At 44.9% G+C, this 23,912-nt stretch overlaps 4 protein-coding genes and 1 long non-coding RNA gene across 6 annotated transcripts; 2 read left to right on the top strand and 3 right to left on the bottom strand.

Moving 5' to 3' along the window:
- Positions 1-51: 51 nt before the first annotated feature.
- On the bottom strand, positions 52-1,928 carry LOC127767169 (uncharacterized). The gene is made up of 5 exons (XM_052292417.1): positions 1,557-1,928; positions 1,264-1,392; positions 891-1,055; positions 439-744; positions 52-282 (listed from the first exon to the last, which is right to left on the bottom strand). The coding sequence occupies exons 1-5, from the start codon at positions 1,830-1,832 to the stop codon at positions 142-144; spliced, it is 1,017 nt and encodes a 338-aa protein (XP_052148377.1). The 5' UTR covers positions 1,833-1,928; the 3' UTR covers positions 52-141.
- A 1,730-nt stretch (positions 1,929-3,658) lies between these two features.
- Positions 3,659-5,544, top strand: LOC127765507 (B3 domain-containing protein Os03g0184500). The gene is made up of 6 exons (XM_052290419.1): positions 3,659-3,820; positions 3,946-4,047; positions 4,516-4,547; positions 4,664-4,838; positions 4,937-5,143; positions 5,257-5,544. Exons 1-6 carry the CDS (start codon positions 3,674-3,676, stop codon positions 5,305-5,307), a joined length of 714 nt encoding a protein of 237 aa, XP_052146379.1. The 5' UTR covers positions 3,659-3,673; the 3' UTR covers positions 5,308-5,544.
- A 195-nt stretch (positions 5,545-5,739) lies between these two features.
- LOC127765506 (probable LRR receptor-like serine/threonine-protein kinase At1g67720) lies at positions 5,740-8,868 on the bottom strand. Its single transcript, XM_052290418.1, has 9 exons — positions 8,667-8,868; positions 7,821-8,361; positions 7,276-7,739; positions 6,716-6,851; positions 6,525-6,596; positions 6,367-6,435; positions 6,201-6,272; positions 6,040-6,111; positions 5,740-5,952 (listed from the first exon to the last, which is right to left on the bottom strand). Exons 1-9 carry the CDS (start codon positions 8,755-8,757, stop codon positions 5,928-5,930), a joined length of 1,542 nt encoding a protein of 513 aa, XP_052146378.1. The 5' UTR covers positions 8,758-8,868; the 3' UTR covers positions 5,740-5,927.
- Positions 8,869-9,421: 553 nt separating this feature from the next.
- Positions 9,422-14,755, bottom strand: LOC127768119 (UDP-glucuronate:xylan alpha-glucuronosyltransferase 2). 2 transcript variants are annotated; one of them, XM_052293648.1, is made up of 3 exons: positions 14,298-14,755; positions 13,547-14,174; positions 9,422-10,589 (listed from the first exon to the last, which is right to left on the bottom strand). In XM_052293648.1, exons 1-3 carry the CDS (start codon positions 14,679-14,681, stop codon positions 9,646-9,648), a joined length of 1,956 nt encoding a protein of 651 aa, XP_052149608.1. In that variant the 5' UTR covers positions 14,682-14,755; the 3' UTR covers positions 9,422-9,645. The 2 variants fall into 2 exon arrangements, with proteins under 2 accessions (XP_052149608.1, XP_052149609.1); XM_052293649.1 differs by having other exon boundaries at positions 14,293-14,422.
- Positions 14,756-22,189: 7,434 nt separating this feature from the next.
- On the top strand, positions 22,190-23,167 carry LOC127768452 (uncharacterized). Its single transcript, XR_008016583.1, has 3 exons — positions 22,190-22,408; positions 22,568-22,597; positions 22,693-23,167. It is a non-coding gene; the product is annotated as an uncharacterized LOC127768452 (long non-coding RNA).
- The last annotated feature ends 745 nt before the right edge of the window (positions 23,168-23,912 follow it).

Genomic DNA, 23,912 nt, shown 5'->3' with positions numbered 1-23,912 from the left:
AATTTGACCATCTAAGAAGAAATTTGGCCCTGTTTGGTGCACGCATTCATCTTCAAATTTCAAACCACATGTTTTCTTTGATTTAACTATTTATGCAGTTACAGCAATGCTGATATGTTTACATGAGTGAAATGTAGAACACTAAAATCTGATCATTTCGCTGTCCTTGAGCCATAAGAGCGTCTCTGATAGACCTTCAGTCAAGCTCCTAGGACTGTACCCTAGCTCCTTCTTGGCCTTCTCACATGAGTATGCCCATTGATGCCTAAGAACACGCACTGCCTGCAAAACCCAAACAAGAACTGAAATCTAAGTAACCACATCAATACATCATCATCATCACCAATGTGCAAACTCTGAATCTAACTAGACCCTGCAAAAACAAACTCTGAACCTAACTAAGTACTGGAAATAAAAGGAGCACAGAAAGAGACATACAGGGTAGCTGATGAACGGGAGCTTCCCGGTGATTCTTGAAACAAGAACTGAAATCCACCCGTAAATTTCAAGCAACCAGAGGGGTACGTGGAATCTGGGCGCCTTTGTGTTCGTGATCCTGGCGGCCATGTCGAAGATCTGAACCAGCGACGTGTTCTCTCCGGTGAGGAGGTATCTTTCACCTTCTCTGCCTTTCTCCATTGCTGCTACATGTCCAGCAACAACATCGTCGACATGGCAGAATGAGTCTCGATCATGGCCATGCCCGATGTAACCAGGTAAACGCCCATTGAACCTCTCGATCAACTGCAAATTAAGAGCCAGTGATGTTCAAGTTTCTGATCATGATTCATGGCTGTTAATTATTTCAGGAACAAGTTCTTTTTTTTTTTGGTCATTCAGATATACCATATATGCAGGATGAATAACTAGGAGTAGAGAAATTGTCTTACGATGCGAGAAACAAGATTTCCTGCTGTAAGTTTTCCAGGACCATACATGAATCCTGGATAGACGATGGTGATTGGCATCCCCTCTGCTGCTGCCTGCAATGCGATCTGGTCTGCAAGAACCTTTGATTTCTCATACTCCGTGCAAAATGTTTTTCCTTGATGCATCTGAAATATCAGCAACTTATTGTTTACTCTGCAAAAATGTTTTTCTTTCACGAAAGGAATTTGAAGTATACATATCATCATATTTTGCACAATTTTTTTTAGCATGCTCAGTCTGGACATCTCACACAAGAAATGGCAGATTTTCTAGACCGAAGGATTTGAAAACTGAGGGAGCTAATTAAGGAGAACTCCAATATAAATATGGTACCTGTGTCTCATCTGCAACATATCCATCAGTTGGGCCAATGGCAAAGAATGATGACGTATAAACTATTTTCTTTACTGTTGGTGTCCTCCTGGCAGCTTTCAAAACATTCTCGAGCCCTCCCACATTGACCTGATAATCATAACACGTCCGAGGATATGATTAAATGCCCATTTTTTTTTAACACCAAATGACCAAATCAATTTTATAGAGCATATATTTTTCGGAATTGCCTGAAAACTTTCGCGAGTTTCTTTTTAAAATCCTCTTTTCTTTTTAAAAGATTGTACACATACCGTGATGAAGATGGAGGGATCGGGCAACCACGCCTCGACGGCGGCGGCGACGTGGAAGACGGCGTCGCACCTGTCGAAGGCGGCGGCGAGGGACTCCACGTCGGCGACGTCGCCGTACGCCAGCTCGACGGACGCCGGGAGCAGGCCGGCCTCGACGTCGCCGCCGCCGCCCGCCGAGCGGAGCGCGAACGCGCGCACGGCGTGGCCGGCGTCGGCCAGCGCACCGCACAGGCGGCTGCCGAGGTACCCCGTCGCGCCCGTCACCGCGATCCTCATGCCGCCGATTAGCCGCCGCCGCCGCAGCAGCTCAGTAGCCGATCCGACCACTCAAATTAAGCAAGAACGCAGGAGCTCGATCACGGCCAGGAACATCAGGAGTCGCAGCTAGATAAGTTTGCGTGCTTGACGGCGATGGCTCCGTCGCCATCAAACTCCACATCAGCTTCGTCCTCATCGCCATTCTAGGGGTGTGTTTTCACGTCAAAATTAGAAGTTTGGTTGAAATTGAAACGATGTGATGAAAAAGTTAAAAGTTTACGTGTGTAGAAAAGTTTTGATGTGATTGAAAAGTTAAAAGTTTGAAGAAAAAGTTTGTAACTAAACAAGGCCTAGGTTGACAATATTACGTAGGAGTAATTTACGGGCTCGTTCACTTTGCTACTATTTTCAACTTTACCTTTCTTTTTGGCAAAGTTAAAAAAAAAGTGGCTACATTTAGTTTGTTGTCAAATTTTAGTAAGTACATATAAAATATTGCTAAAATTTGGTAGCCTTGCTAAAATTTTGACAACCTTACTAAAATTGGCAATAACAAAACTTGTTAATGTTAAAAATAGTAGCAAAGTGAACAAGTCGTACGTGTACGGGGCATCATTTTCGAGAGATCACTCAGATCGATCGATCGATCGCGTTCAGCGTCAGACAAATCCAACAGTTCCGACCACTATGCATCCATCCATTTCATGACTCATCTGATCTGACCAAATTTTTTCAGATAAGGGAAAGGCAATCGGCTTGTCGTCAATCATCTGAAACAGCAGCTGTACTGGATTTGCATTGTCGTGCCAGGTCAGGTCGCATTCGCCAATCGGATCCGGCTCCTCTGACTTTGGAAGCGAACGGAAGATAAACATAGTAAAATGAATCTGGTGTTACAGTGCAAAACATTGCTCTGCAGTTTTTTTTACTGTAGACACAGTAAAAAAGTAAAAACTACTGCTCTGATTTACTATTCACCAGATACTGTAGATCGGACGACTGATAATGGATCAAAGTCACGGTCTTCTCAGAGGATCTCGGTCCTTCGCGATCTAGTTCTTGGACTGCATCACAGTTATGTCAAGTACCTACTCAAGTTGCATACCCATCTTTATACTCCCTCCGTCCTAAAATAAGTGTAGTTTTACATTATTCACGTTCAACGTTTAACCGTTCGTCTTATTTAAAACTTTTTTATGATTAGTATTTTATTGTTACTAGATGATAAAACATGAATAGTACTTTATGTGTGATTAAATATTTTTAAATTTTTTACAAATTTTTTAAATAAGACGGACGGTTAAATGTTAGGCATGAATATCTACGGCTGTATTTATTTTGAGACGGAGGTAGTACTTAGTAGAAAAATTCCCTTCTCACTGTTACCGTACGCGACCACACTTTATATCGGACCAAATATATCACATTTAGCCCCGTGGACCAAGTTTCTGGGCCGGCCCAGAACTCGGATAAAAAAAAATCTAACTACTTTTCCGGCCCAGCTATTCTTTTCGTGCCCTTTCCTTTCTCCCGAAAATACGGGCGCACACGTACTCCGCATCGCACGAAGCACGAAACATCTCGGATGAATGTGCGGGCCCCACCTGTCAGGGACACACGTCCCTCTGACCTGAATTCACCGTTTTACCCCTCCCCGTTCCAACGGTCGATTCCCTCTGCCTGCCCTCTGCTTTACTTGACCCACGAGGACCACGACGTTGAAAAGGACCCAAAACCCCATTCCTCTCTGCCTCTTCTCTCTCTCTCCCTCGCTTAAACCCTTCTTCTCCAGCCTCGCAAAGCCGCAGCAAATCGAGTAGGGAGAGGAGGAGGAGGAGGAGGAGGAGGAAGGGGGGGAGATGGGGATGGGGATGGAGAAGGGGATGACGGCGTACGAGGCGGCGAGGGAGAGGACGGTGGAGGAGAACAAGCGCAAGATGGAGGCGCTCAACCTGCGCCACCTCTCCGCCGCCATCGCCGTCGCCCCCAAGACCCCCTCCCCCATGGTGACCAACTCATGCTGCCACCGCGCTCTACATTCTAATCGGTTGCTCTTGCTCGCTCGCTGCTCGATCCGTTCATTAATTTGATCTTTCTTTTTTTGGTTTTATTTCTTTTTTCGGCGGAGCAGAAGCAGAAGAGGCGTAGGATCATCGAGGCGGCGGTCGTGGCTCCCTCGCCTCCGAGGAGGTCTCGGCGCCTCGCTAATCTCCCTGAGGTCAAGTATGCAGAGGTAACTGCTTTGCTTTGGTGTTCCATTTACACAGTAATAAATGTCAAGGAGAAAAAAAGATTCAGTAATATTCAGTCATAGAAAAAAAAAGAAGTTCAGATACACCTGCTTCTTGTTCTGATGCATCTGGTTCTAAGTTTAAGGTTACAAATTATTGAGCGTGATTTTCATACTTTCTAGCCGTGGCTGTCAATCCAGCTAGTGCAAGCTGTAAAAACGGCCTATTGCACAGTGAAGAAGCTGTATTTCACGTTTTCTGACCAACTGAATTGATAAAAAAATGTGCAAATTTGGTAGGAACTACTGAGCATTAAATAAGTCTCTGAAACAAACCATTCTTAGCAGAACTTAACAATTTTCAGTAAATGGCATTTTAAATTGTGCCATTGTTCCTAGCATCCACATATGTAAGTATGTAACCATCATAAGAAACATCTTTCTGTACTAAGAAGTAGCATTTGTCGGCAGGTAGCACCAGATGGCGCAGAGAGGATGAAAAGGTATGTCATTATGTGATAACAATAACATTACCACATGAGCGTATGAAGCCTTTATTGCCTCCCACTAAGTAGCAAAAGGTGCAAAACTACATCCCGTTGTCCGATTTCTTCTGCAGGTCTCCACGAAAAGCAATTGACAGTATCTACCTGGCAACCCGTGGATCAATTTCCATGGAAGCTAGGCTCGAGGCAGCAAGAAAAGCAGAGGAACTGGAATCACAACTTGACCCTGAATTTCCCTCCTTCGTGAAGCCAATGCTACATTCACATGTGGTCCGAGGATTTTGGTTGGTGAGTACTGCACTATCACATTCCCATCCCTGCAACCCTTCTTTAAGGGGAACTGTTGTCATGTGGTACTAATACTTGTTTGGTGGCATGATCAAAAGGGCTTACCGAGGCATTTCTGTGAGACTTACCTGCCAAAACATGATGCCATTGTCACTTTGTTGGATGAGAAAGACGAGCAATTTGATACCAATTACCTTGCCTACAAGAATGGCCTAAGTGGTGGCTGGGCTGGCTTTGCTTTGGACCATGGATTGTTGGATGGAGATGCGACAGTATTTCAGTTGGTCAAGCCTACAACCTTCAAGGTATTAATTTTTACTGAACTGAACAATATGTCTGAATAAATTTGTACGTGTAACTTAAGCATGTTTTATATATGAATAATGTGAATAATCCTTGAAAATTGATTTTTGTCCAGGTGCATATTATCCGAGCTACTGTTGATGATGGAAATGAGGTAACCAAGTGACATCAACAAAGACGGCACTACTAACACATCGGCAGACGAAAAATTGCATTTTGGGTAGGTTTAGGCCTCATCTGTTAGTATTACCATTAGGCACTTAATCTGTTACTCTGCTAGTTTGCAGAGCATCTATCATGTAGCCCATATCTATGTTGGGAGAAGGAACAATTTGCCACTCTTATGTTGTTTGTAATTGGTGTGTCCACAATTACTGCCAATTCGACACTCGGGAGTTTCTTAGCTGACAGGTTTGGAGTATCTGCTGTTTATGTGTCTGGCTACTGCATGTTTCTGTCCTAATTAAGTTTTGATGGAACATGGTACAACTTTTGGCGTTTAGATTGGTTAGATTATGAACTGCTTCTTTGACCTAACAATTATCCTACACTAATGCCATCTAATGCAGCATGTACAACAAATACTAATAACACAAAATGGATCAATAGGATGATGCTAAATATCACATCAATCTTTCAACTCACATACAGCATCATACATGAATATCATCCTACAGTTTCTGAAGCCTTCGCTCTTCTCCCTTCATCATCAAACTGTATCTTTCTGTACATAAGTGTAACATTAGATTGGAAATGATCATCTCAGATATTCCTTCCTTTCCAGCCTCAATTAAGTTTGTTCCCCTCAGTCCTGTATATATATATTTTTTATGCAAAAGCAATACCATCAGCATATAAAATGGATCCAAAATGTGAAGACTTTGTTCCCCAATCATACCTCATGTCAAGTCCAGGTTTGTTTTTCAGGCTCTCTGGTATCTGGCCGGTGAGATTGTTGTTGTTCAGGTATCTGTCTTTCGCAGGAGCAAATGCATGAGGCAAGTACTAAGAGTTATCAGCTGTATGGACATGCAACAAAAAGAGGATTAGGATACTTACAGCTCCTTGAGATTGGTGAGTGTTCCCAGCGATGGGTTGATTGGTCCACTTAACTGATTGCCCTCAAAATGCCTTTCCAAATTCAGAAAAGTTAGTATGATGGAAATGAGTCTCCTAGCTAGGATGAGTAGTAATCAATCTCCTACTGCCTATCCATTGAGCTTACAATTCTTCCAAGATGTGCATGCTGCTCAAATCAGGTATGGAGCCTGTGAGTTTGTTGCCACCGAAATAGCTGCATACAATTTCAACAGGAAAATTAGACCCAAGTGCTTATCCCATTTGATCATTCGGATTCACTCTATATGATCGTGTCAATCTTACATATTTTTCATCCCAGTCAAATTTCCAATACTGTCAGGGAGCGATCCTGAAAGACCATGATTTTTTAGATCCCTGTAGTATACAGAAAATGGATCATATCATCACAGCAACAACCAACATCTCGGTAGCTTATTCACTGTCAACACCATATGAGTTCATAGGTGCCAAACCATGTCAATCTGAACACTTACAGTGATACGACGCGCACGGGTGATCCCTCGGAGCAGATAACCCCGGTCCACGAGTTCTGCCGCGGCAGGCAAGGATCGCCGGCCCAGTCCGGCGGCGGGTTCTTGATGCTCCTGGCAAGTTCCTCCATTGCAACCACTGCACAAGCGAAGATCCTAAACCTTCTCATCACCCAAAAATTAATCTCACATACTGAATCTAGCTAGCACAATGATGAACTTTTAAAATTTTGCTTTGCTCAAATTTTGCAGAAAGAAACTGCTTGACATTTGGAGATCAGCCTGTCTATCGATCTGGAGCAGGGTTTTTATTTTCGAAATTGCTTTTTCTTTGGGGGTTGGGTTGGGGGGGGGGGGGGGGGGCCGAAATTTCAGAAAGTTCGATTTTTTTTGGCCGAAATTATTTGAAATTTTGACTGATTTTTAATAAAATTTGACCAAATTCACACAAAAAAAAAAGCAAAAAACCGAAAATTTTCGGACTGAGATATAAGATTGCCGGTGGGGGGCGAATTTCGGAAATTTTGAAACGAAATTTCAAACCCTGATCTGGAGGCGCATACCATCTCTGGTGGCCGTCCGGCCACCGAGCGGCACAATCTGGTAGATCTCGCCGGCGTTGATCAGCGGGCCGACCGGCGACGTCTCGTTGGGCGTGAGCACGATCTCCATCTTGCCGGAGAGCGGCATCATGGTGGAGTACACCATGACGCCGGCGGCCGAGGCGTTGAGCTCCCGGAAGAACTCCTTGCCGTTGACGGCGACGTCGAAGACGCGCCAGCTGTAGGGGCTCGCCGTGCGGGAGTCCTGGAAGTAGAGCGCCACGTAGTAGGTCGCCGCCGGCAGCTCCACCGGCGGCCACTGCACCGACAGCTTCTTCCCCCGGCTCGTCGTCACGCCGGCCCGGAGCGCCTTCGCCGGCGGCACGTTCCAGAACTCCTCCGGCGTGATCGCCGAGTGGCTCTCCACCGTCGGGTTCGCGTCCGTGAACGGCGCCCAGTACCGGTTGTACTGGTCATCTGGATAGCTAGAAATTCCAGCCATGTCAGGTTAATCAGGACACAACAACGCGCCGTCGTGGCGGCGGCGAGCGGAGGAACGCGCGTACCTCACGATCTCGCCCTTGGCGCCGAACCGGCTGCGCGCCACCGTGCTCATGACGTACTTGTCGAAGTCGGTGGTGTTGTACATGGAGTCGTCGAGGCTGACGAGCTCGAGTGCGGAGATGAAGGGGCTGGACCGGGTGTCGGCGCGGCGCGCCAGGCACACGCTCATCGTCTTCCCCTGCGCCTCCGCCACCATCTCGAAGTAGGTCGACATGCCCCGCCGGAAGTTGTCGGTGGTGTTCACGGCGCTCCACCGCGTCCCGTCGACGATCTGGTCGAACACCGGCGGAACGTCGCCGCCGTCGAACCCGCCGTAGAAGTAGGTCGTCCGGACGAGGTACCGCGACCCCTTGACGACGGGGAGCTGGTAGCAGTACTTCCTCGCCGTCGCGTCGGGGAAGTAGCGCACGGTGGCGAGCAGCGGCAGGATGTTCGGCTTGTCGACGGCGGACATGTTGCCGACGGCGATGAACCCCTCATCCTGTATCCACTTGATGCTCCCTATCTTCTGCTCCTTCTCCGATCCACAGTTTATATAGAACCCTATAATAACATTTCGATCACCCACCATTACACGTCCCATTTCTTGCATGCAAGAATCAATTACTCCGTGTTTGTGATATAATTAGTGGCTTAAACCTTTTTTTTCTGATAAGTTAGATATAATCAAGTTTACATAAACAATTAACAACATCTACAACAACAACAACATTAGATATACTATGATTATATATGTTTGTTTTGTAGAAAATATTTTTATATTCTTTTATAAGTTTAACAAAATTGATTATTTAATAAAAAAGATAAAATTTATTATAATATAAAATAGAGGGAGTACCATGAATTACCTCGAGGTTGTGGGACGGCGGAGGCGGTGGCATGGGAGGAGGCGGCAAGGAGGAGGAGAAGGAGGAAGAGGAAGGCAATGGGGATAGGCATCGTAATGTCATAATAGGATTGGGTGGGAGGGGAGAGAGCAATGGAGCGCGCCCACGAAGGGGAGGCTCCGCGAAGGGGACGACGCGAGGAAAGGGGGCTCACGAAGGGAGGCCACTACTGTTTATGGATCACCGCGCGCCACAAACGGGTGGTTTTTGCTTCCTTCCTTGGCTTTTCAACGGCTTCCGCTTAAATTTAGCAAACGTTAGTTGAACTGGTCAATCTTAGGTGTGCGTCATGGGCCTTGAAACCTCTTTCACGGCACACGAGAGAAATGAGGCCCAAGTGATCACTGGATCAAATTATTGCGAGTGGATTGTGATTTGGGCCTAAGTTTTACTTTGGACCACCCTCAAATCAATCTTTTCACTTTAGAATCAGATAGTTTTGTATATTTTTTAGTTTGGATGATCAGAAAATTTTGTCAATTTTTTTTAAGTTTGGATCATCCTTAACTTCTTCAAACACCCATAAATAACCTCAATCAAATCGGTTTTGGTATAATGGTGAACTTCCCCTTTTATATGCTGCTCATATCTATACATGAATAGTAAAGAGAGTGGGGTGATCCAAGCCAAATACTATAGGCAAAGTTATCCGGTCTAAAATGAAAAGATTGGTTTAAGTGTGATCCAAAGTAAAACTTTGACAATAAAAAGGTGACTTCAATTTACTCAATTATTTACTTGTGATTGAATTATTCACCGAGGGCTTAGTAAATCTATAGTCCCTGTGCGTGTATATATGAACAGAGGTTAAAGAAGAGAGAATTAACGGAGGCCCAAAATTCTAAATGCGGCCAGCCAGCCCATCCCAGCCCAGCCCAGCTAAGCTAGCAAGCTGCCACGTCGTACGGGGACGGGCGGCGGCGATCGCCGGCGAGGCAATCTACTCCCACTTGCGGGGGTCGGTGATGTTGATCTTCCAGTGGTGGTCGGAGAAGCCGGCCTCCTCGGCGAGGTGTCGGTCCCACGCGATCTCGATCTTCCTCCGCTCCGACAGGCGGCACGGCGAGCGCATGGCCTCCCCCATGTCGTCGTACACCTGCCACCACCGCGCGTGCGCGGCGTCGCTGGCGTACACCCGCTGGTCGCCGATGTTCCAGTTGCAGTCGTAGTCGCGGTAGCACGTCCACGGCTTCAGCCCCAGGTAGTGGATCGACCACACCTCCGCGGGATCCGCCCGGAACAGCCGCTCCTTGAGCGCCCGCTCCGCCGTAGTGTTCGCCCAGAAGTTCTTGAGGTAGTTCACCCGCCGCGGCAGCCGGTGCCACCAGACGAACACCTCGTTCAGGAACCCCTGATCGCCGCCGTTGTAGGACCGGATGGTCCGCCGCTGCCGGATCAGCGACTGGAACGTGCACTGCGACGGCTCGATCACCATCACCCCGGAGTTGAAGAGCGAGCCGTCGTTGCCCACCGCCGTCAGCTGCGGGAAGCCGAAGAGGGCGTCGAGGTCGCGGAGGACGAGGATGTCGGCGTCGACGAACACCACGCGGTCGTAGTCGGTGAGCTGCCACAGCCGGAACTTGCTGTAGTTGTACTCGTTGTAGGTGCCGCGCTCCGCGCGCGGGTTGCGGATGCGCTTGATCTTGCGCGGGGTCCAGCCGGCGGCGACCAGCGCCGCCAGCGCCGGCTTCGACACGGTGTGGTCGTGGAGGAGGACGAGGTCGCGCGTCGACCCGGCGCGCCGGATGCTCTGCGCCAGCACGATCGCGCCGCACAGGTACGTGTCCGACGAGTGGAGCACCGTCGCGTACGCCTCCCGCCGCGGCCGCCCCGCCGTCGCCGCCGCCGCCGTCAGCTCCGACACGTTGAACACTTCCTGGATACCTGCGTTAATTCATTAATTAATTGCTTGATTAGTTGACTGCAGCTTACGCCAGAGAAGAACACGTGCTAGATTCTTGCGAAACTGCACTGTGCCTGATCTGACAATTTACCTATCCATGAAAACAAATTTACTCCAAGTCCAAGGTGATCAGTTCTAAAAAAAAAAGAAAAAAGTCCAAGGTGATCTGAACTCAAAAACTAGTGCGTACGACGAAGAATTTTTCCTAATCTTTTAGCAGATCAATAAATCCATTTCTTAACTATATAGTATATGTACTCGATCCGTAGTGCGTGGCACATGCATCATTCATGCAGTTCTTGAACTATTCCAACTAAGCTAAAAAAAAGAACTATTCCAACTGAATAGTATGAATATACTGTATAATCTTAGCTTAAAACAAACTAGAAGTGTCAGACAAGTCAAAACCACCAAAGAATCAAATCGAATTGCACAAGGTAAGATCAAGCAATTAATAAACTTTGCGACGATATTGCGTACGGTTGGTATAGATATCTGGTCATCCGCCATGGAAACACGAATGTAGTAGCATGCAATGCAAGTATTAATTGGTTCATGCACAAGCTATCTCTATCTATCTATCCATTTAGCTACACGCAGCTGTCCGGCCTGATGGCCACCAACCGAATCTAGTTTAATCAGCCCTGTCGACCGATCGATGTAGTATGCATTTGTTGCCATCATAGTGTTCGACTGATCGGACGGTTGGAGGTGAAAGGCTTCCAACCAGCTTAGCTGCATGCCTATCACACGTTAGGTGAAAGAGGCCCCAGTCTCTGCCCATTTATCATCTTCTTCTAATTAATCTATGAGTGGTCGTCATCCTCTTCTAATTAATTAATCTTCTTGATTAATCTGTCAATGTTCATCCATCGATCTCCATGTGCATCCTGATCTATTAACATGTACAAACCGTACTGTGCGTGTGGCATCCTATGAGCAATTGAGTAGTGTGCTAGGAGTACTTATCATCAGATCAATCCCTTAAGTAATTAATATTTAGTGCTAGTATATTTTTTTTATCAACTGTGAATAATGTGTGTTGATCGATTGGTTTAGGCAGTAGACCTAGGGCCTAGATGGCTAGATCTATCTGCTCTTGCAAGGACAGGTTTTAGCTTAATTAGCTCTCGCTAGCTAGCTTGTGGATAACACTGACAGTGATAGATCCATGATTACCAGTAGAAGCTTCCACTCAGGTGGGATGCCACTGTGCTGATCAACGATAGGCTAGCTAGCTAGTTTCTGCTGGTACACACTCTAATCAACCTAGAGCAATTAATCAACACCTGATGAACCGTATCATCTGAAGACCAACGGTTGCAAATGCAGTTACGAAAAAGGAACAGATTTACTGTTGCACCAACCGGATCGATCGTCAGTACTCCTATGAATATAATAGAGCGTCGACGATCGAACAGGACTAAACACAATTCAAGTTGATTAATTGGAGGCTTCAGTTTCAAGCTTTCTTGTACTACTACTGCTAGCCTGAACCTGAATCAACGAATTGTCAACTCTATCGATCGATCGATCGATCAAGCTAGATAGCAAGGGATCAGATTCTTCAGGTTTGGTAGGAAATGGGGACTACTCGATCCTAGTGTATGTTTTGCTAAAGAGAAAGTCGAGTGATGATGATGAATTGATGATGAGAACCTTGTCCATTATCAGCTCGTGGCCTTTGGCAACATTTCCCGACCAGATTCCTACGCTCTTTGGGTGGCTTTGTCCCACACACACACCCTCGTTAAATCGTCCTCACACACTGATCATGCATATATTCACATTCCAAGCGCATATATTACAAATAATTATGGGACAAAAGCTGATTGGTTAATTATGCTGTGCTTGCTTGATTACTTGTGTGGGGGTGCTGTATTGATGCTGATCGGTTTTCATTAGGTGACATGTTATGCGTCTAACCAGTTGGGAACACTTCTCTGAATTGAATCATGTCTTAGTCTGATGCTAATGTTCTATTTTCCTGCATCCGTTTTTTTTGTTCTCATGTGCATGCTTGGCCTTGGCATGTTGATTTTTTTTCAAATACAAAAAAGTAGTATTGTAACCCATAAGATTTTTGTTTTGTAAAAAACTTGTAATATGGAAAAAAAATTGTCACCTTTAGACTAGGTGTTTAACTTGTTTACAATTCACATATCCTATTTACAACTTAATTTGGGTTTTATATATTGACTAAAGGTTACTGTAAACCATTAATTGATGGTTAATTAATCATCCAGTGTCCAGTTATCCACACAGATGCTAACGGATGAAACTGAAAATAAACCTAAGCTATTGATCACTGAAACCTCTTTAGCTATTCTGCATTTCTTTAAAATTTCTCACATGTGTATCCTGTCTCAGTGTGATCATGATATATTCTCTCTTTTAGTTTCTAGAAGCTGAACCACATACTGTGCCACCAGTTTTTCTCTTTCTTTTCCCCCTTTATCACCTGTCATATTTCTCCTACTTTGTTTTTCATGCTTGACTAACATGCATGCATGGCGTGAGCGCGTGCATCTCACGGAGAAAAAAACCAATTAACCAGGGTGCGGGCAAAAAGAACCAGAAAACATTTTGATCCCTCAAAAGAACAATATCATCTAAATAGTTATTATATATCCCTCTATTTCATATTGTAAGTTGTTTGACTTATCATCTAAATAGTTATTATATATCCCTCTATTTCATATTGTAAGTTGTTTGACTTTTTTTTAGTGAAACTTCTTTAGTTTTAATTAAATTTATAGAAAAGATAGCAACATTGATCTAAACACTAAATAAGTTTTATTAAATTCAACATTAAATATATTTTGATAATATTTTTATTTTGTATTGAAAATGTCAAAATATTTTCAAACTTTAAAAAAAATTAAAAAAATCAAACGAATTATAATATGAAACGGAATGAGTATTTTGCTTAGCTTACCTCCTGGTCCCCAAAGAGGTAGGGCGAGGTTGCACGAGCCGACGGGAAGCCGGAGCTTCTCCTCCAGCCGCTCGACGTCGACCATGTACATCCACCACTCGCCGTCCCTCCCCACCGCCTCGTCGCACCGGAACAAGTCCATCATGGGCTCGCACTCGCTGCGCACCACCACGCGCACCCGCCCGCCGCCGCCGGCGTGGTGCCGCCGCCCCTTGCGCGCCGCCATGTGCGCCGTCACGAGGTGCACCTGCAGCCTGAACACGTCGCGGTTCCACGCGGCGTCCGAACGGTTGCACGGCAGCGACGCCACCACCACGTCGACGTCGCCGTACCGGGAGAAGTCCGGCATGGGGAGCTCCGGGCACGACGGGCCCTCGTCGTCCTCCTCCTCGTCGATCCACTCCGGGAAGAGGTCCGACCACCGGAACATGTCGGAGACGCGCTCGAAGTCGACGCCGACGGCGTCGCCCTCCACGCCCAGCGCCAGCAGCTCGTCGCGGCCGATGTTCACCAGGCCCATCCGCAGCCGCCCCCGGAGCTCGTCGAACATCGCCGGCGCCCTCCCGGCGTTCACGATCCTCTCCGCCGCCGCGGCCGCCACCGCCTTGTTCGCCGCCACGCCTCCCAGCTGCAAAACACAGGTGTAGCCAATTCTTCGTAAGCAATCTCTCGAACACATGGTGGGTCGGAAATCGAAGCTTATCTTTTTGACGGACGTCGGTCGCACGCACGAATGGTGGACTCACCTTACCTTCCGAGAGAGCTGGGCGGTGGACGTCGTCGCCGGGGTGCAGGCGTCGCGGAAGGCGGTGCAGCGGACGAGGGAGGAGGCGGCGCCGCGGTCGAGGAGGTAGGAGTACTTGGGGTGGAGGAGGAGCGCCATGTACGCCAGGAAGAAGAAGGCGAGGAACGCCGCGTTCAGCTTCACGATGGCCGCCGCCCGCAGCCCCGCCACCGGCGACAACGACGACGACGACGACGGCTTGACCGCCTCCCCGGCGCCGCCCGTCACCCCCATGCCAATGGCACACACCGCCGGGCTAGCTTGTCCTCGTGTCGTGCGGCGGCGGCGAGGTTGGCGCGCGTCGCGAGCTGAGGTGCGCGCGGTTTTGCCTAAGCCGGGGCGGCGTTGCATGGCGCGGGGTTATATAGATCGACGCGCGCGGCATGGCGCGGCGAGGCGCGGCGCGGCGCGCGCGAAGGACGCGGTGTGCGCTGTGCGTGCGTGCGTGCGTGTGCGCAACAGTGTTAGTACGTGAGAGGCAAGATTGGGGGCAAGTGGTTGGGTACGGTGAGAAAGGATGGGGGTGCAACGAACTGAGATGCCACGTGGCTAGAGTTCCATTCCATCCATGCCTTCTCGAATCTCGAGGACACTTGCCACTTCAGTCCCCCTCCCTGATGATGATCAAACTCTACAAATTGCGTGTACTAGTGCCAATCATGACGTGCGTTGTGTGCAGGAGTAATTAGGATCTGTTTAGCTGATCGAGCTGAAATGCAACTAAACAGTTTTTTATTCGTCTGAAATAGGAGCGAAGTTGGGTGTAACGTTTTCATTAAATGAACTAGATAGGTGGTGCTGAGTTTTGTTTTATTTTTTTCCCTCCAGAACCATAGATTTATATATTTCTCCAACTATATTAACATATAAAACTCGCACTGACTTTCGTTTAAAAAAAAAAAACTCCACAGCTCCACTCTATATATAACACCTAAAACTAAATTTAGAAATTGGAATTTACAAAATAGATCCTTAACAACAATATTTGAGTTAATTTTGCATCGTGGTGATCCCATCCCCTCTATCTCGATCTCTACCTAGGATCATGGCTCACGACCTCGGAATACAAGAGCATATCATGAATTAAAAAATTGGCTTAAACAAATTATCTCGCTCTATACAAACATTTTTTTGAAACTCACATGGATTGTGGGGCTCTTTTTTATATACAAGAGGAGCATTTGGTAAAGCCAAAATTTTAGAAATTTCTAACCGATGATCCTTGAACGCGCGGACGTTGATACCTGGTCTAAATAAAAGCAGATCGAACCTTAATTCCCATGGTCAAAAAGGCACGAATCGCTATGCAGAATAACAAGAGTGAAAACATTATTACTCCGTACCAGCTAGGTTCCTGCTAGCATATTGCACTGTTAGTTGACAGGAGCCAGCAATCAACTTTGTTTATGTGTTAATTAGGCCTAGCTACGTAGTAATTATAGTGACCTGAGTAGTACCCCAAGGTTTTAAGTTCAAATCTACTATGGAGCGAATTTTAGATTGGGTTGTTTATGGGGCTAAGTTCCCTATTTCAATGGCCGTATATATCCGGTTAGATGTAGAGGCTGGGTAAAAAATACCCTTCTCTAAAAAAAAATAGGCCTAGCTAGAGCACATATTTTAACTTTATTGTTAGTATTAGTACTAGCTCTGGCTGTCTATCACTCTGCTGCCTCTGCACATACTGATCTGGAACACACATGTTCTCTACTTCTCTGCAGTCACTGCTACTGACATGTGGGCCCTACTCTCTTTGGGCCAGCATGTCAGTGTCAGCAGAGGATCTCATTCCTACAGTCAATCCTTGTGTGCTACTCCGTTAAAAAAACGAATTCCAAGCTACAAACCTAAACACGTTTTTTTGGGACGGAGGGGTATATATGAACAAAGAAAAAGCACTGCAGGTACATAATATAGTACTAGTTCAGTCTTATTACAGCTGTTCAAAAACAGTTCAGTATATAGTGAATCTAGTTGGTCTGTTGCTACTGCAGTTAATTGGCTCTGGTTGCTTTTGTTGATCTGTTGCTACTGCAGTTAATTAGCTCCGGTTGCTTAGTTGATCAAGTTAATTAGCTCTGGCTGTGCCCTAATCAATTCAAAACCAATCAAAATTCATATATAGTAGCTTCAAGCACGACATACCACCTTTCCTACCTTCTGGTGGATACTCCTCTCTTTTATAATTTCTGCAGTAAGCTTGAAACATAAGTAGACACTGCCATTAATTAAACAAGCACAGTGAATTAACCCTGATATGTGTAATCTGCATACTAATTAAATTAGGTTCGTACCAGTTCAAGGCAGCCACAACCACATACAGGCGATCCATATATTGATTTATATATCTGATCCGTTTGTTGAGGTTGGTGCATCAATCCCCCCTGAAGCAGCTATGTCGAGCCTAATTGCGATTTGATTAATCAATTTTTCTCATCCAACGATTTAATTATGCGTGATTTTAATGATTCGATCGGTACAGTTTTTTTTCTCTTTCTTCAGTGCTAGTGCTTCTACTAGTATTCGTGACAATAACCTGTCGGATTTGGAATATATGATTGCTGATGTGGTGTCGTTTTTATTAACAAGCCCTTGTACAGCAAGGTACGGTTCGGTTGCCTTGGGTCAATCAAGAGACCATTCAAACTGTTCAGGGACAGGAACAAGAACAGCTTCACTCTGAATCCGACGCAATCTTGGCCGTCCGATTCTGATCCGACGTCGCTGGATTAGATGACCGACAAAAAACCAGAGAAAATGTTTTTTGGGCGCCAAGAACATGTACAAGTACAATGACGCCACACCTAGGAGAAGTGATCCTAAGGCTTCCTCGATCAGCTTCGTGGAATGAAATATTTTGTAATTAATGGAGGAAAAATAGGATCGAAATTGGCCCAAAAATGGTCATTTTCCGTTGCAAACAGTATATCATTTCACTGGAATATTTGGTAGGAACAACATACCTCTCTGACAAGAACTTCCAAGGAATTTGAATATTCCAACTCAACAAAGCTAGCATGATTGGTTTAATGCCAAATACATGAAAATTAAGTATTACTCATTTCCTGGAGTACCTTAAATAAGTACAGTTGATTTAAGGCCAAAATTAAGTGTCTAATCTAGTGAGCAGCCATCCGTAACTATCATAATTAAGGAGAAAAAATATCACCGGTGCCCTGATGTGCCACATCCCGATTAATGCTGATATGCATCCATCTATCCAGCTATTATCAGTACACAACGTTTCATCTCTCGTACCAAACTGACATGTAAGCTTTGGTTTATCCCTTTCCCTTCACCTTCAAGAATCCCAATAGAAGATGGTCAGATGGATGGATAAGCTACAAGCATACTAGCCACACTGTTGCTGATTCGATCTTCTGAAATGCTAAGCTGATGATGGTGCCAACAATCTCTTCTCTGCACTTCGGTCCTTACTGCAGCAAAAGATAAAGAAGTTTTAACCATCCTGATGACCTGATCAGAATCTTCCTTTTTCTTCTGTTCTTGTTTTCTAGTGATCTTTCATGATGCAATGAATGAGAAGAAATATATAATATATTACTTGAGAATGGAGATCAGGTGTGATGAACACAAAAGCTTTCTGGATTTAAAAGTGCTTCCTGATATGCATTATAAGCCATGTGTTCCCTTTTGTTTTCATTGCCATCTGATCAGATGCTTCCATCCAAGTTACAGAGGGGCAGAGATGATCGAATTGGTTCTGGTCGTACATACACGTCGTGCTCAGGCTTAAACACTGCGTGGTTTTCACACGTGGAAAGACGACGACGCACAAAGCTGGAAGTAATCCACATTTAGCAGCGATCATAAAAAAAGCAGCTAATTAGTTGGAACCAATGCTTCGAGGCTGCAGTACGTCTCCTTTGGTTTCTTTTCGCTTGGTGTTGTTCTTCTCATTTCCTTTTTATCTTTTTCCTTCTCCTTTCGGTATCAGTGATACTTTCAGAAACTTTACTCCACTGTAATGTAAGAGGAATAAATTTCAGACAAATCTATGTATGTGACGTTGGAGAGAGCCGTTTGAGGGGATTAGTGAAGTTACATCTCACCTAGAATGACTGTTTAACTGGTGATTTGAAGCATAAGAAAGCATTCCTAAGTGCCAGCTAAGTCATGTAAAAATTTGCTTACACACCAATTATATTCTAATCTTTTAACCAAAGAAATGCTACACATGGTACTATTAGGTGAAAATGTGTTCTCCTTTATTATTTGCACTTTATGTGCATGTTCTACTTCTACTACTGCTGGTTCCCTACTCTCTTTTGGTCTTGATATACTGTTACTTGCAATCAATCTTAATTAATGGCCGACAATATCTTTACAAAAGTTTTAAAGAAAAGAAACCTCTACTGGATGAATTTTCAGGGTAGTGCTTGATCAAATCTAAGAGGTCGATTACACATGTACCTTTACTAATTATTGGCAGTAGTAGCTGAAGAAAGGCAAAGGCAATGTTCCATTCTTTAATCATATGGTTTTGAATGCAGGTTGCATGTATTTGGAATTATTAGGCTATAGTCACAAAGTGTTTTTTGGCTGGCACATACCATGAAGGTGATTAAACATGCATGGTTGGTTGCATAGTCTAGGTCCCTCTACTACAGCACACAAGATTTAACAGCAAAAGTTTGATAAAAAGGTGAGAGTGAAATGAGTTTCAGATGAGAGTAGTAGGATTGCTGGTTACAAAGCCTTGAAGGCAACTCCATGCCCAAACCTAACCTACCCCCTGCATTCTTATTCCTCTTGTGCCCATGGATGGATGATCACTTGAACAACAGTTGTCTCAATTTTTTTTCTCACCAAATCCTGTTGGATTTCTTTGTCTTTCAGTTAAGAAAGTTTGGGGATGAAAAGTTCTTTGTTCTTCCAACATCCTCCAGGAGAGCACAAAAAAAAAAGGGTGATAGGTTGATGGATGATTTGACCTGGATGCTTGGAGGGCTCTAAAGGCTTTATTTCGTAGTGGAAATATGGTTGTGGATTTTTTTTGCCTCATATACTCATTTCTCTTGAAGAAGACGATACATTCAGTATATTTATTTGTCTGGAAAAATTTATACGAAAAGGCTCTGATGATCGATTGAGCTATAATTGATAAGCCGTAGAAAAATAATCGAAGCATTAAAAAAATAATTATTGGTAAACTTTATGTGTATTATCAACGGTTTAAAAATCAAGGCTGTAAAATAGACTTCGATGGACAATTTACCTTTTAACTCTTTTAACTTTTATTAGTGGTTTAAAAACCAAGTCTTAAAGTTAACTTTTTAAAATGTAAATTGCATCTACGGTATGACAACTTGACAAGTGGATGTGATATAGAATAACTTGAGAATTGACGTTCGAGTGTAACGACTTGGTAAGTTGGTGCGTTCTAATACGAGAACTTAAAAATTTTAGTATTTTGGTGTAACAACTTGGCTAAGTATGTGATGTTTTAGTTAATGAGTGCTAGGTGAGTTTTTTTTCACGATGTTAATAATCTAATATACCATCACGTAGCAATCCTATTGATATTATATTATAATCTTGAATATAATATTTAAGAATTACATTGGAGATCTAATTTACACCACCGGTTTGAATTTTTTTTCTTACCTTCTCAAATCTCAACAGAAATATAATATCTTCTACATAGTAAAGTTTAATTGACTAGAATCTTTATTAAAAAAAATACTCGGTATAATTAAATTGTTGCACCACTTTTTTATTTATTGTATCAAAATCACACCTACATTGTAAGTTATTGCACTCGTACAATCACTTATAAAATTCTTACACTAAATACCTGTAAGTTATTGTACTAGGATACTCATTTACCAAATTGCACTCAACTTAGGTAGTTTATGCATCATGAATGTAATTTACTCCTTTTTAAAAGTTTAAACTTTGGCTGTAGCTGATAAGAGACGATGAGAGCCAAAGTGGTAGTTCAAACAAGATCGAGAATGCTGGTACAGTTTAGCTCAAGTCAAACCAAATCCTGTACTACTACGCAATTTAGACGATTTACCTACTGCTATGTGATTGCTAAATGGAATCCTCTTCCTGTCTCGTCATTACAGTATGCAATGTAAAAGAGAAATACAGAGTAAACGCAAAACCAAAGAAATTGTGTGTTGGGGATTGAACAGGTGACTTTGGAGTTCAAACCACGTACCTCTTTACAGTGCACTATGCTGCGTTCATTTCTCCAACAAGAGTTGAATGAAATTTTAGATATTAGTGGCACGCTTTCAAACTGTTAAACGGTGTGTTTCGTGCGGAAAGTTTCTATGTGAAAGTTTCTCTAAAACATTAGATTAATTTATTTTTCAAATTTATGATAATTAAAACTCAATTAATCACACGTTATTACCATCTCAGTATGAAACACTCAATCTTAATCTTTATCGAGATTCGAGTGCATATCGAAATCGGTGATACACGCGGTTCTGGTCGACGGCGACGAGAATCTTGGTGCGATTGCCGGGTTGCTTTCGGCATCTTTTCGCCTGGGCCGGCGGCGGATCGACGCAATTAAGTTAACAAATCGGCGTCCGGCGAGTGGCCGGCTAGCCGCCAGCTTCAACTGCTCGTTCAGAGTAGAGATCGACTTGTCAGAATGTTGGGTGGAGCGGAGCGAGCTGAGGCGCGTCCTGTCTCGTTCTCGTCTCATCGCCGTCGACGGCGCACCTGCCGATCTGATCTGATCACGTTTTTTTTTTTTTTTGTTTTTGCTCCCCTTAATCATGATTGAGTTGGCGTGATCTGATCGCACGGGAAACCGCGAGCAGTGTGACCGGCGATCTGACTGACGGAGTAGTGGCTACTGGCTAGAGCTTGATAGCTTTGCAGATCTTGCTGTCAATCAGCCACCGGTGTGAGTACGCTGTGCTTGCCGTTGCGACGTCCCGTGTCTCCGGCCACCGCGCGGAGGCGAGCTTATTCGTCATCGTAGATTTTTACGTATCCAGCGCAGCAAGAACGAACAAGATGCCGTCGTCCGCGCGTTCCGCTTCGCCCATCAGACCGCAACCAACGAAAATCCTGCGCCCCCGGCAGATAGGATTTTCTCCGAACGCATAGCCTCCATGTCTGCCGCCGCCGCCGGCAAGAGATTCCCCGTCGACGCGACCATCTCGGTCGGGGCTCCTACTTCTCCGCCGATGGGGAGACGAAGGCGGCAGACGGAACGCTGTACTAGCCTTGTTTGGAGTGCTTAAAATTACGAGAATCTACTGCTTGATAGCTAACTTTTGAAAATCTGGTTTATGGTTTCTTAGTTTATTTTCTGTATTCAAAATTTGGGTGATAATTTGGACTGTATAGGGTGCGTTCGGACCCAAGGATTCCTCACCCTCTCCATCGTATTCCGCGCGTACGCTTTTCAAACTGCTAAACGGTGCGCTTTTTTAAAAAGTTTCTATACGAAATTTGCTTAAAAAAATTATATTGATCTATTTTTGAAAAAAAAAATTAGCTAATACTTTCTCCATACTAGTAAAAAATGACGTTTAGAACAGCATTTAGCATACCAAGAAGTGATTAATTATGGGTATTTTTCCCTGTCTACCCCTATTAAATACGGTTGCGCGTAGCATTTCATACGAGAAAAACACTTTATTCAAGTGGCTAGTGCGCCGAGGCTGGATTCCGCAGGACCCAGGTTCGAATCGGCACTGTTTTGGGCAGGCTTGGATACTTGGTTGGCTGCATGGCGCTCGTGCAGGTGGCGTTTAGGCGCGTTTTTTGTTTCGCTTTTTTAGTTTGGGTTCACTGCCGCGCGTGATGCTGAAATTTTTTTGCATGGCGCTCGTTACCGCTATTCGCGCGCCTATCCCGTGGTAATTTTTTCGCGTGCGCGTGCTGAGAATGCCGACGCTTAGGTTACTGCTTGCCCATATTTATACGCTAACTTGCTTTCACGTTTGGAGTACTGAGCCATCTCATCTTCTAGTTCTAGGCTTCTAGCTAGCTTCCTCTCACTATTGCAGTACACATGGCCGAAGATGGCGATGGCGAGTTTGCCTTTGATCTGAACGAGCCTCCGTTGGAGCACGGCAACGGTACTTTTCTTCTCTGTTTGACAGGATTTTTCTTCTCTCGTGCATGTTTGTACGGCAACTGTGCTATCTCTTCTTCTCTATATCGTTTCTCATATCATTGTTTTCCATTTTTTTTAACTGGTTTTGATTTGAACTTGCCACTAAATGAATTTGGTGCAGTCGATTTCGATTATGTACAACACCTTGCTGGTAAGCCAACTTGCTTTTTGATACAATTAGATTTTGCTAGAACATGCCATGGCTATTTGTACTATCAATGAACTTGATTTTCTCCCTTTTGCTAGAACATGTCATGGCTCTCGTTGAAGTAAACCATCGAAGGAAGGAAAGACATGACCGAAGAAGTGAGAAAACAAGTTTATCAAGCTTTGTTGGCTAGAAGCAAGAATGGGAAACTAGGCAAGAAAGATACAAGAGTTGTTGCAGATCAGTTTGTCAACCATCTTTCCTAGATGAAGCCAAGGCTACTCTTGCTGCATTGAACATTTAGAATGAAGCTAGTTAGCTTCCGCACTCAATTAATAGAGACATCCTTGTAATGCGATTATTAAGTTGTGTTATCTTACCATTTCTTTGGCATCATCCTTCCTGGGAGTGAGCTCACGTTCGCGCTTCTCGTCAAGCATCTTGAGCACAATGCGAGCGGCGGCGGCAGCGTCGAGCGTGAGAGAGCACGGCCGGTGAGCGCGACGCAAGCGACGAGAGCGGGGCCGGCGAGCACAATGCAAGCGGCGACGGTGGCGAGTGCGACGAGAGCAGCAGCGGCGAGCGTGACGAGAGCGCGGCCGGCGAGCGTGACGCAAGCGGCGGCGGCGGCGGCGGCGAGAGCGACAAGAGCAGGGCCGGCGAGCGCGACGCAAGCGGCGGCGGCGAGCGTGAGCGGCGAGGTTGAGCGGCGTGCTGCATGCCTGCATGCGACGCTTAAGGAATTAAACGAGGCAAGCGCGGGCGTGCTGCGGATTAATTGCGGGAGCGGCTATCGAACAGACAAGGGTAATTCCGTCCACATAGCCTGCTGCGGTTCAGAACGTCGTTTAAATCGCGAACGAGGTTATGGCTAGAACGAGGTTTTTTTCCTATACGGAGGGAGTACCTAATTAATCACGCGCTAATGGACTGTTTCATTTTTCGTGCTTAGGTGATATGTTTCCATCCATCAGCAGCGAACACACCCTTAAGAGAGTTGGAGATTACGTGAGAAACTGTAGCTGCTAGAAGCTTATGCCCGTAAAGACAAAGAAGGTGCTAGTTCAAGGCGCCATGCTGCGCTGGGCCGACCCAGGGGATCAGCCCAATCAAGGACTTTCTACAAAGGAATAAGTCCGATTTGACTCCGTTTATGTATAGGCTCGATCTAATTCATATTCCTCAACAACAATACCACATAATACCAGGTAATATTTTGACATCTCAACTGTTAAAACCATTGTAATTTAACTCCCTTAGCGATTTTAAATGTGGTTTCCTAACGTACTCCCTCCGTTTCACAATGTAAGTCATTCTA

The sequence above is a fragment of the Oryza glaberrima genome, chromosome 3, assembly GCF_000147395.1.
Source record: "Oryza glaberrima chromosome 3, OglaRS2, whole genome shotgun sequence".
In the NCBI taxonomy this organism is placed as follows: Eukaryota; Viridiplantae; Streptophyta; class Magnoliopsida; order Poales; family Poaceae; genus Oryza; species Oryza glaberrima.
This window is presented reverse-complemented; position numbering and strand designations above follow the sequence as displayed.